Genomic DNA, 13,398 nt, shown 5'->3' on the forward strand with positions numbered 1-13,398 from the left:
GAGGCCGAGCATGCTAACAAGTTCATTATTCCAGCTCGGTTTAGGAGTAATTACCATTTTGCATCCAAAGCTATTCCAGTCCGGCTTGCTCTTGTCAAATTAAGCCAAGTGTGAATGCAGATAAATATTTGAATAAGGCGCACAAGGTGGGCCTCGGTGGCACGTAACGTAGCGTGTTTGTCTTCGAGATCCGTGAGAGGGCCCGATTTGAACTTTGGCTTCCAAGTTGACATTATGATTTCAAATGATGAAGGGGGAAAGCAACCCAACCTTGTGTTTGTCTTTCTTCACGCTCGTGTTGCAAATGTAACGGAGGAAAGCAAATTCTCACAAGTAGCCTTTTGCTAAGGTCCAATCGGTTGATTGATTCACGACGTGGCATTTAGAACTTCTGATTGATTCTGGGAAATGTCAGTGATTTGACTCCCTTTTTTTTTTTTTTTCCCCCACCCCCCTCATCGCGCTTTGTATCATTGACAGCGGGTTAAATGCGAAAATATCAGATGACGCCAAATCGAGTGATTGACCAAAACAAAACATTAGATTTTCTCTTTCGGGTTCATACGGGGATGGCAACTCTGTGCGTTATCTTCGAAAATACTCAAATAGATGATGCGATATTGGAAAGTCAGTACTGTATATTTGCACCATAAACTAAAATATCTATTTTCTCTCCAAAGTATGAACTGTGAGTGAAAAAAAACCCAAATAATCTAGTCAATTTCCGCAGGGTAGAAATGTTGTTGCTAGGCAACTGTTGTTACCGTTCGACAGGAACCCTCAAGGTAAAGAGATTGTTTGCTTTGGCTTTGCAATACAGACAAATAAGTGGACAAAATGGCAGATTCCACCATGGTGAAGTTTGTTTTGATAAATTGTCACTCCGCCGTGTAAAACAAATGCTTGCCAAAGCATTTTTCTTCCCGGTAATAAATGGAGCCAGAGCACCATTTTTTTTTTTTTTTTTAAAAGCTACATTAGCGGTGACTTCAATGATTTTCATAAATTGATAAGATTAGGGTTCATTAGGCTGCTTTTTGATAGTCCCATTTAGTGGAAATGCACTTTGGGTCATGTGGGGCCCTTCAGATTGTTTTTAGTCCGCCATTTTATTTGGCTCGAACCCGTCCCTCTCTCCGCCTTTGGCGAGCGTCTGACATTGATGCAAGATTTTCTTAACACGATTCCTCATTTGCCCCCTCAGATTGGGACGTGGGATATTTATAATCTGGGGGCACCGGTTAATGGTATTTGCAAAGTTAAATCAGTTTAGTGCATGTTTTCCATAATGGCTTTGACGACACGGCGGCATCGCCGGCGGCTCTGTCGCCAATGCTGGAAAAATGGCTCTAATTTGGGCTAATGGGTGAGTCAGCCGTCATCGTGTCCCTCGGCGGAGCGCGACGAGCTCACGCACACGTATGACACGATAGATCAAGACGAGTTGACGTGTGTGAGACGAGGTGGGCGGGGCTTCTCCCTTACAGGTACCGAAAAAATGTAGACCCGAGAGGTTAATCGCTAGCTAACCTAATCAAATCGTTTGTCATCACATTAGATGAAAGTGCTTAACCTTGCTTTGGGCCACTGTCTGGTAGGAGATAGATGCGATGCGACGGCGTGAGGCGCACGACTGTCAAAAAAAAAAAATAAAATAGCCGCAAAGTGATTATGGACGATAAACGACTGCGGCTTTTTATGTTTCCAATCAATGCTTCCTGCTTGAAAGTAAAAGGTGCGCGTGGAACTTTGCAACGTGAGCTGGGGTGTTTGACTGCGGGTGGGTTGTTAAGATGTGGGGGGGGGGGGGGGGAGATGCAGCGATTAAACGACAGACGTCGGGACACCCCCCCCCCCCCCCCCCCCCCCGGTGGAGCGACGTCTGACTGCGGCCAGGCAGGAGTGCTGCAGTGGCTCGTTTACATTCCACAGCCGGTTAAGCTTCACCAACCTCAGCTCTGCTTAGACATGCAGGCATTAATACAGCCGCTCACGCCTGTATGCAGCATATGCTCTCATCATTTCCATGATTCATATTCAACGTGATGGCATTTGATACACAATGCCAAAATGGACAATATCTGTTTGGGAATTTGATTCAATATTGGATTTCATTACACTAGATAGTCAAGTGATCCCAGCCCGGTTTACAAGAGTGCAGAGCAGTTTAGACCCCCCCCCCCCCCCTCCCCATGAGACCCATTACCAGGGGTCTGCGGTTTGGTCTCTGGGCGGCTTCACTGCTCCGTGCGCAAAGATCAACTTCGTGAGATGACTTTATTAAGGATAGCGGTGTTCCCGAGTGCTAATGGGGTACAGTAGATCATCTGTAGATTGTCAGAACTGAGCCAGGCAGCTTGTTTGAGCTAAAAGATAAATAAAAAATAAATAAAAAAACACAATTCTCATAAAAGAGTTTATTGCGATGATAAATTGCCATACAGCTGAGTTGGTGGATAGTGTCCCGAATAAATTGACACAATGACGCTGCTAATCCGGGGGACAGCCATATCGACTCGCTAATTGCAGAGTCGACAAAAAATCCTGCCAAAATGTAATCCGCTCCAATTTAGGCAATTGGAAATCAATGAAAAGAGTGCTCAATCAGTGGCCCGGAGTATTTTATGAGTCTCCTTCGTCGCCAAACAACACCAGCGAGACTGCACATTGACAAATATGTAAAACTGGCTTTGCGATTTTTTTTGTATCTGTCAGCGGTGCTAGCTACTCGTTCCTCTCACGCGCCAAAAAACATTATGTTAATCGAAGAGTCTCAATCGGTTGCGTGTCACTCAGTCACTATTTTGGGACACTTGAAATCTGACAACAAATCATCAACGAAGCCAAACATCGGAAAATAATTCAGGGGGATCCCTTCGTTCGTCGACCTTCGGGAACAGAATGAAGGTCCGTGGAAAGAGGCAAACCAAGCCAGGCATTCTCGTGACACCAACGTGACAATAATAAATGCATCCAAGTCTCCAGTTTAGTAGAAGTGAGAAAACCACCTGTACGCACACGCATGGCCGACGCCACGGGACGTTAATTCAAAGCATTTCCCGGCTCCCCTTGCCGTCCCGCAAAGCCGAGTTAAAAGGACGCGAAACTCAGCATGTCCCCATTTTATTTATTTTTTTCCCCCAGGAGAAAGATTATAATGAGAAAGCGCCATTATAGGTCCAGCAGGAGTCCGCGCCACCGAATCCACCGCCGTCCGTCTCTTTGTTAGTTAAGGGATAGAGAAGCCACAGACATCCTCGCGCTCGGCTTGTTAGCCAGCGGTAATGACCGGGCCGCGCGAAGCCAGACAAGCAAGCCAAGCCGCTGGCAGGCCCGTCCGTCAGTCCTCGGCTCGGAGACAGGAAGGGGAACGGAACCAGACGCCGCAGACGACAGTCAGGAAGGGATAAGATCGAAAACGTCCGCCGAAGAGATTTATAGCCCGCCGACCGTTATCAACATTGAGAGTCAAGCTCAAGATGGCACCTTGCACCTGTTTTTTTTATTTGTTTCATCGTGATTGATTGAGACAAGTTATTGGAAACTTCAAACGTCCCTTGTTGGTTTTAAGACGTGATTAGTGATGCGATAGTTTGGTTTTAATCTAAGCGGAATTACCGTCGGTAATGAAAACGCCACGAAGAAGTATGTTGCTGGGAAAAAGGAGGACCTTTCGGAATGTTTCAACACAGAATACAAATACGTGAAGTGGAAAACGCCCCCTGCTGGTGATCTATTTTCTCCCCGCAACAAATCTGCACAGCATCAATACATTTCTTTCCCTCCACTGGATTTATCATTTTTTATTCTGCTCCGGCGTTAAATGGTTCCCAGATGGATCGTATTTATTTACGATTTGGAATCTTTTCCGACTCATATCCCCGCGTGGGGTGACGGAGCGCTATTGTCACGCTTCTTTATTGTGTTTGTGTTACACGAACGGATCAATAATGCAGCAGACGACACAGCGCCCGTTTAGATTACAAGGCAATCTAAAGCAATAAAACGCATCGGCTCCACCAGGAATTTGCGTGTCAGAGGCGTGTCGTCGCACAGGTAATCATTCCAATGCGCTCTGACGGTCCCGAACCGAAAACACGGATAGGCGAAGGAATCCGGAGCAGTCGAGAGCTGTTAACTGGCTTTATTATTTTTTTGGACTTTTTATTTTTCACCATCCTTCAGTTTGCTGAATTGAATCCATTAATAGTGCCTGAGGGATGGATTTGCTTTTGAGGAAGCGTTTCATTCCTCAGCTTGAGTCGTATTGATAGCTTGCAAGTATTTAACAGAAAGCGCCGTTTCCCCGTCGTCAACGTCAAAACGCATCCCGCAGCGTGTGCGTCATAGCCGTCAAGCTGATTTTGATTCTTTCGCCGGCCCCTCCCCTCATCGTGAGATTCTCCACTCCGAGCGTATTGTCTTGTGAAGCGGCGGCGAGCGGCCACGCCCACATGACCTCAACCACCCCCACCTCGTTGTGTTCTTTCCAAAAAACCATCTATTGACGCAGTCCCAGCTGATACAGCACTACTTGACTGGAACCGGTCTGGGCCGGAGTCTTGTCCCTGAAAACCAGAAAGAAGCCGCACCCAACTTTCTTCCTTATTTGCGTCTCGTCCCAGAGGGCTCGTGCGTTGTTTACGCCGCCACCCTTGCAAAAAGCGTCTGCAAACGATGATAAACGGCAACGTGAAGATCCTCCAGCGTGATTAAATTCCAACGCTCACCAGCAGTGACATCAAGAACCGGATGTCTCTCATTGTCTCGTAGTTTCGCCCCAAATATGGAAGTCGGCGTTGCTTCCACGTGACGAAAATATTTTCCACACCCCTACGAAACTTTTCTCCAGCTATGGCTTTTATGTCAAGGCATTCAACCAGCAGAACCTTCGATTTACTAATTCGGTCGTCCGAAATGACAGCCGTCAGTCATCTGGCCTGCCAAGCGCTCCCCGTCACTCGTTTAGACAGCGTCGGCTAGCCGGTTGCGGATCAGGAACGCTCAGTCAATGCAAAAAAAAAAAAAAAAGCCCGCTGAGCAAGCAGAAAGATTGATGGACGACGCTGTCTGGACCACTGTCAGCACCTGCTGCAGAAGGACGACGAGCAGGATGCGCAAGTCTTGGCGTGTGTCTCTTCATTGATTCATCGATTAGGGGTTGGGCAAGACCGCCTTGTTGCCTTTCCATCTTCATTTTTCCATCTCCTGAACATATTTTCACCTGGGGAGTTCTCCTTAATCATATTCTAATATTTATTATTTTTATTTACTTTTTTGGGGGGAATAATTTTGCATATATAAAAATATATCTATTTTCATTTAATATATATATATATAATAATAATGATGGATAACAATATATGTACATAAAGAACCGCATCAAGGCTGTCTTTTTGATTTTTTTTTTCATTTTCTTTTAATAGTTTGGCCCAAGATCGTCCGAGAGAGCGTGTCAGGTGCCTCTTCCACTAACAACATAGGATATTGTGTGTTCAAGCAAGCCAAGGGTGGCTTACTCGTGAGTGATGACGGCGTCCCTCCGGCAAAGCCCAAACCCTCCGCTCTGCTGACGGCAACTCTTTTGCCACAACAGATTAAACTTTTATTGAAGCGGTCAAAAGAGATTATGGCACTTGCCACTGCATCTTGCAGAGTAATAGCACTCGGGCACCAGGACTCATACATCAAGCCGTATCTACAAAATAACCTACAAAGAGGTCACAATCGAGCGGCGGGGAGGGGAGGGGAGGGGGGGGGGGGCATTCGAGGGGAAGCCGACGGCCCGTAAGGCGACGTGTGAGAAAATGGGGAAGTCGAGCGAGCAAACCAGAAACACAAAAACCGTGACGGGGACAAAGCGTTCCGTCAATATGATGTTTGTTATGAGGCATGATGAAAAAAATGGAGATGTGAGGGAGCCAGCGAGTAGGGGGAAGGGGGGGGGGGGCAGGAAGGTGCACTGGTACAAAGGCTTCAGTCCGTCTCTGTGTCAATTATTTATTTCATAGTCTCCATTTATATTTATTCATAGCTGTCGTCAGTTCATGGATGAATACAGAAGGATGCACCTTTGGGCATTTTGGAGTCTTGAAGAAATTGGAGCATGCGGAAGGAACTTGAAGGGATGGACGGGGGGGGGTCAGGGGTGCCCTGCTTTGGAAATGTCACTTATTTAAGAAGCCTTGAAGGAAAGCGTCTAAGGATTTAAAAAAAAAAAAGAAATGTTGTGGTCCTTTTTTAATTGAAAAGATGAACGGTAGGGCGGCCATGTTGTTTACATCTCGACTTTTTTTTTTCTTTTCTCCTTCCGGGCTCGGGGAAAAGCAAGCTTTTAAGAGTGACCGTAAAATAAATGGATATGTCACTCTGTGCTGCGGGGATTCTGAGGTCACAGAGCAAAGGCGATGTGGTTCAAAGACAAAGAGTTGAGCTAATGTAGCAGAAAGTGATGAATCGGTTGGAGCTGCTCTGTATAAAAGTGCCCCGCTGTATTAGTCCCGACTCGGATCCCTCAGGGAGCACTCCTCAGCCGTCCCCCCCCCCGCTTGCTGCCTTGCTTTCTACAGCCACCATCTTTCTTCCAATTACTACCTCCCCGGCTTCCACTTTACCTACAACACACTCTTTATTTTGACCCTCTCTTCTTTTTTTTTTTTTTTTTTCTTCCTCCCTCTATATTCCGAGTCGCCCACCTACTGCCTTCATCTCCTCTGTCAAAGACACAGAGAGAGACCACCTTGGCTTGTATTTTATTTTATTTTTTTTCCTCAGCCAGGGTATAATGGGAGTCAACCGCACATCATAAATTCTGGGACAGAAGATGAGCGAGGTGAAAAAGTGTGTTTAAAGGCCTTGGCTGAGCTGGGAGTTTTTATTGGGAGCTTATTGCTCGAGAGGCGGCACAGCGCACACTTTTTGAGGATTTGGAGTAAACAACTGCCAAACGGCGCACTCCAACTATTCGGCAATCCGATTATTCATCGGCTTAATCGGGGAAAAAAGCTGTAAATTTTCGTCCTCTGTGTATTCCGACACTCATTAATCTCGTCCAGACTACTCGGGGAAGGTCGGCGCGGTGATGACGGACCCACGCTGACAACCGTTGCACCCCGGGCCTGTAAAGGTCAGCCGTCATTGGGATTCATTCCAAAGGGGGCACGGAGCTGGCAGGAGTCGAAACTAGTTCAAACTCGACGGCCGAGCTTCCCTCAAAAATTGTCTTCCTCAAAAGTGCCGCGTGAAAAAGATTTTTTTTTAAATAACGCCCTCCCCCGCGCCCGATAAATTCTCATCCGCAGCTTCTCGAAAGCAATAGACTCCGAGTGTGTGACACAAAACACACAGTGGCCCCAAACGCAGAGCCAGTTCATCACGCTCACTGACACAGCGAATTTAAAACGCCGACCTTGACACGTCTCGGCGCCTGGATTCCACCTTCACTCATCACCAGGCATCTTAGGATGGCAGGTGAGGCCGTCGCCCGGGCCCACATTTTTTATTTGGACATAAAAAGTCATAAAAGACAAGAATGATGGATGCTTTTTTAAATTTGACTGCTAATCATATGTCTCCCAGTTCTAATTAGAAACTTGTTTGCATAAACCATTACCACCTGCTTGCCCCCCACTAATTTGATGCGTGTAATTTTTATGGCTCTGTGTGTGTGTGTGTGTGTGTGTGTGTGTGTGTGTGTGTGTGTGTGTGTGTGTGTGTGTGTGTGTGTGTGTGTGTGTGTGTGTGTGTGTGTGTGTGTGTGTGTGTGTGTGTGTGTGTGTGTGTGTGTGTGTGTGTGTGTGTGTGTGTGTGTGTGTGTCAGCAAATTCTCTGCAGTGAGAGCCTTGGAGGCGAGCCCAAGTGTTTTACTCCCGTACGCACTGCTAGCTAGCTAGTCGGCGGTTGTTGAAGTCGAACTTTACTTGGACCTTTTTTTTTTTGCCACCTCTGCATTGAGGCTGGCAGCCATTTTACAAAAAAAAAAAAAAAAAAAAAAGCAAAAAGAGCACAAAAAAGAAGAAACTCACTTCTTCCAGTTGCACTTTTTCTTTCTGGATTTTCCAAGTTTTACTTTGACACACATGCGCTGCTAGCAATTAAGATAACAGAAGGCTAACCCAAACTCCAAGCTTTTCACTTTTGCTCACTTTAGTCAGTCCTTCATCTCGGCACAGCACTTGCTCTGCCTCCGAATTGCTTTTTTTTTTTGCCATCCCACTCATAAAACCCAGGGGACATATTTGCATGGTTTCCGGGGGGGGGGATTGCTACGCTATCCTAATGTGCTATATGAGCAAGCGGTATATTGCTCAATGCAATTTGATGGCGCATCGCAGCAGCGGTTCAGTTTCAATTTCTGGCTTCTTACCTACGCTGTATTTATTCCGAGGCACTTGACCTCCCGCTCTTTCATCATTCTATTTTGCAGTTATCGAGTCATCACCAATGGCCTTATCCCGCTTATAGTTGCATGCATTATCTATACGGTGAAGATTTTTGCAATTCATATCCACCTTGCGGGTAATTGATGCCACGTCTCTTTTTTTTTAGCCCGACTTCTTGAGCTTTGAAATGTTATATTCATGGGCTAGTGAAATGAAGAAATAAGAAGCTTGTGAATTGAAACGAGTTAAAGACGACGTTTGAAACGAGACCAAATTGAAATTTCGCTTTACAATTAACGGCGGTTTCACGTCACCATCGCAGAGCCCAAACTGGATGTTGACCCGGCGCAAGGATTTGCGCTCGTAAATATGGAACAGATTTAACGTTTACGATTGTCCGCCTCGACCATCTGTCCTTTAGCTGACTTTGTTCGGGAAGCTACGCCGCTTTAGATCCTCGTCGGTAGCCGAAAATGGTTTTGCAGGTGATAAATCTTTGAGCCTTGATGGAGTCCTACACAAGCCTAAGTACTTTTATTTTATTTTTTTTTACAAGTAATGGGAACGGGAGATTTAAAGTTGGTGAAAGAAATAAAATATGCCCTTTTCCGCTGAGGTCTGTACCAAACACTCAGCATCTGGTTGATGATTTGCAGGCGGTGGCAACTCTGTAGTACCCCCAGAGTTTTATTTATGATGTTTTATTCCAACACGTTTGACCTCATAAAACCGCAGTTGCAGCGATTTGGATATTACACTTTGTCACATTTCAATCATATTTTGATGAATCGCTCAGTGCCAGACACCAGCTCACGCTCATTTTCTTCCCCCCTCGTGTTCAATCTGACTCTTTCACATCCGTCCCCCAAGGAAAAGGCTGAAAATACATTGCAAAGCACTTGCCCGGCCAAGAAAATGGCCAGTAAAGCTGCTTAGAGTTTATTTGTGGGCAAAGTGTAGCGGCAACAGCTGCTGCTAAATCGGAACGCTTTTCGACACCATATTGCTCGGCAAACTAGTATTTGGGATTGCGCGACGTCATTTTTGATAAGAGCAGTGATGTCAAAATTTGATTTTATTTGATTAGCTTTTAGCTCCAATTTTTTTTAACATTTTGGCCTTTTTCTGTATCATAACTATAAAAATACTCCAATATAATGGCTTTAGTATGAAAAAGTATTGCATGTGTCCCCCATGGCAACACATGAATATATTGTGTGGCATTGACATAAGTAAAACATATATTGATGCCGGAGATATATTCTTGTTTATGCCAGAGTGGTCATGTTAGTGTAATCCAAGTCTACCTCAGCTGAACTCCATGTATAATTCAGTAGTGGACCACATCTCGTGGCATATTGCCTAGCGAGCCCGGCCCGGCTGATAGATGACCTCTGTCGCGAGAAGACTCACATCCGAGATTGAATCGGTAATGACCCCCGCGTGGCACTGAGTGGGCGGGGCTAGTGGCACAATCCATTTGTGACAAAGGGCTCACGGAGACGCTCAGTGTTTTAAAGTCCAAGGCCAGATTGGGTTTTTGTCATTTAAAAAAAAAAAAAGAAATAATGAAGTTAGTCTCAGCTCCTGAAGGATGAGTCTGCGGAATTATTAGAAGAGATCAATACTGGTAATTCCCTTCATCATGAAAACAATAACCTGCCTCAAAATAAAATAAAAAAATCACTTTGAGGTTTTATTCATGTCACGGAAAGTCATCATTGAGCTAACTTTCAAGTGTTATCTTAATATTCCCTCCTTGGCAGCCTCATCCAGCGGTTTTATATTTAGCCGTTTTAGTGTTCTGAACATAAACCTCATTATGGCTTTCAAACCCAGTGAAAAGCTTGCCTTTTTTTCTTAAGTCCCAGTCGTGTATTAGCCTTCTGGAGTCCGGCCCTCTCGCAGCTCTTATTTTCCATCATTAAAAAAAATCCTCCTCGGCTTGCCCGCACGAGTGCTATAAGAGCAGCGCCGCTTGCGTCGACTGAGGTCACTCACAACAACAACAGCGTTCGAGAGCAAATGTTCTGATTTCCGGGAAAAACAACAACATCAACAATGAAAAGAAATTGTAAACTCCAGATAACCTCGCTGCCTTGGCGACCTGACAGCCCCGTAAAACATAACAGCCTTTTTTTTTTTCCCGCCTCTCTCTCTCTCCAAAACTCAAAATGTCTCTCGGATGAGGCATGTTCCCAAAAACCTCAACGCAAACAAGTCCTGCAACTCTCCATTCAAGTCTTCCTCAAATACCGTGACCTACATAGCTGAGATATTTTTTTTTTCTGGCCACAAGATACAGTGGCTGGGAAAAATTTCAGCCTTTCCCGCCATCTACCGTACGTTCGACATATCAATTGTTGCTATGGTAAACTATACAGGCGACTGTCAGCCGGCTTTCCCGCTGCCAGGCGAATCCCGTCAGGAGTCTCACAAGAGACTCGGTCGGCCATGTTGTCAATCAACGCCCGCTGCGAAAGTCAAAGATGCTGGCTATTATTCTAGATTGCCGCCGTACACGCCGCGGGATGATAGCATGCGCGGCGGAGCAACGCGCACACGCATCTGCCAGTCTGGATCTCGTCACACGACGGCACCCGGTTCGCTTCGACGTGGCTTTGTCAGTGAAGATGACAGGGAAGGTTGCTTCATAAACGCAGCGTGAGTCCATCTCCGGCTCCCCCCCCCCCGCCGCTCGGGGATGAAGGAAAAACGACGATCGAGGGATTTTTTTTCCCAGCTTGTCGTACCACCTTGAATCGCGGCTGCCCGGAATGACGTTGACTGCCAAACATCTTTCTTTGTTTCTCCGTGGCTTCGACCCCAAAAGCTCCAAAACTATTTACCCCGACTAACCAAATTTGACACTTTGTGTGTTTCCGCAGGGCGCAACTTCAATCAACAAATCCGAGGGGTCTCGGAGAAGTGGCTGAGACGTTTCGGGAAAGGTTGGCAAACGCTGAGCTGGCTAGAGAGGACGCCATCAGGCGGACTCCGGAGTACGCTAACCATGCTGTAGCTAACGGAGGGGAACGGTTCTGGCTGAAAGCTGGAGAGGGACTCTCTACGCTCATATCCACTCTGAAGTTCTCGCTCCATCACTCCAAAGATGCTAAAGTTGCATTCCAAGTGGTGACGGGACGCGAGTGGACCGTCAAGGCAAGCAGCCCCGCTGGGTGGTTTTAAGGAACAAGCACATCAAGGAGGCAATTTGAGATCACCACCATGCGGCCTTGGGCGGGTTCATGGCGTTGGATCACCCTGGTGCTACTAGCCTGGGGGACGCTACTCTTCTACATCGGCGGCCATTTGGTGAGAGACAGCGAGCACCCGGAGCGGTCCAGCCGAGAGCTCTCCAAGATCCTGGCCAAGTTGGAGCGGCTCAAGCAGCAGAATGAAGATCTGCGGCGTATGGCGGAATCGCTCAGGTGAGGAGGCAACTTGAATTTTTTTTTTTTTTTTCCTTTTTGGTCCAGCGATTCAATTAAAAAGCCACTCTTGAGGTGGTCTAATCAGTCATTTTCAAATCCGATGATTTTTCTTGCTTTCCCTCAACTTGATTGCATGAGTTTATTTTGCAAGCCCCCCATAAACAAACGTGGCTTCATCAAAAGCCAATCAGCTCGTGCGACAAACGAAAATGGATGGTCACACTCCTCAGCAGATTTTATTGTGGCGTTATTATACTTTGGCAGACAACTGCGTTGTTGTTTAAGCCCATTAAGCACGCAGCGTCTTTCTCACATTCAGGATCTGCGTAATGGAGAGACAGATGGTTCTCTCCGCCTACTCCTGAATGCTGACAGCGTTTCTTTTTTTTTTTTTTTTTTTGCACATTAACAATAAGTCCGTGTTTTGGGCGACGCTTCGACGAGCGCGTCGGTACTTCCTGATGTGCGCCGGCGCTTCAGATGCCGCCATCGCCGCTTCTCTCTGATATCCTCCATTCACTTTGATGTGCGGCTCTCATCAATGTTCCCGAGCACTAAAAAAATCCACACATGCGTTGCCACGGGCAGCTGGTCCCCGAATGAATCTATTTTTTTATTTTTTTGGGTGTTGTAATTATTCAAAATTGGCCCAGCAACAAAGGTTGAATTCATAGCATTAGGAAAAAAGTCAAAACAAGAGCGGCTTTGAGTCCACCAGCGTCCAGATGGGTCTCCGACACTCTCTGCTCGTTGCTTATTATTACAATCATGAAAACAGCCATTTTGAACTCAAGCTTGTATTGCAGTATACAGCAAAGCCATCCAAAACACCTTAAGCCTCACGAGCCTGTTTGCTTTATATTCTTAGCCTCCAATGTTGTTTTTTGCCTCGCCGCAGTATATCCGCCGAGCTTGGCTCAGCTCGGAAACGGAGCCCTGGCATTTTCTCTTCAGCTCCAGTTTGCGCACCACAACTCCAGTACCTCATCCAGGAGCGCCCATTATCCTTAAATTACCGTCCTAATAGGAGCAGAGCGAGCATTACTGCACTTGCCCGTCACTGCCCGTCACTGCCCCCCCCCCCCTCCCCTCCCCTCCCTGCTCCTTTCACCACCAAACTGCTGACAGCGCCATGGCGCCCGGCCAGACTGCCGCCCGCAGACCTTTGTGACAGACCCACTGACTCGGTACCAGCTCACTCGCTTCGTGATTGACTAGCTCAACCCACGTTTGACCCAATTCGTTCCCTGCGATGTCCCGCGGGTTTGGACTGGTAGTACATGACTGCGTCAGTGTCAACAAAATGAGACACTCTTAAAAAGCATCCTGCTGACTTAAGATATTAAAAAAAAAAAAAAAAAAAAAAAACGTTCTGGACGGTTTCATGCTAAGCTCACTTCTCTCATTGAAATGCAGATCCATAAAAGTTTTATTAATGGACTTCAGTGTGGACCAGCAAACCCCCACTGTGTGGCGAATGAGTTTCCGATTTGAATTTATGCATCAAAAAGCAGAATTACGCTCTCCAAAAACTTCAGGTCATGTTTACTTGAGCTCATTTGATTGTGCGCGTTATTGATTTA

At 46.3% G+C, this 13,398-nt stretch overlaps 1 protein-coding gene across 2 annotated transcripts in view; it reads left to right on the forward strand.

Moving 5' to 3' along the window:
• fut8b (fucosyltransferase 8b (alpha (1,6) fucosyltransferase)) overlaps positions 1–13,398 on the forward strand; it is a 95,163-nt gene that overhangs the window by 57,681 nt on the left and 24,084 nt on the right. For both annotated transcript variants that reach the window (XM_085937239.1, XM_085937238.1), the window contains exon 11: positions 11,270–11,812. In XM_085937239.1, coding sequence (XP_085793365.1) covers positions 11,610–11,812 — 203 coding nt within the window. In that variant the 5' untranslated portion in view covers positions 11,270–11,609. The remainder of the gene's footprint in view (positions 1–11,269; positions 11,813–13,398) is intronic.

Source organism: Syngnathus leptorhynchus, chromosome 18, assembly GCF_054491065.1.
Source record: "Syngnathus leptorhynchus isolate UIUO chromosome 18, UIUO_Slep, whole genome shotgun sequence".
Lineage (NCBI taxonomy): Eukaryota > Metazoa > Chordata > Actinopteri > Syngnathiformes > Syngnathidae > Syngnathus > Syngnathus leptorhynchus.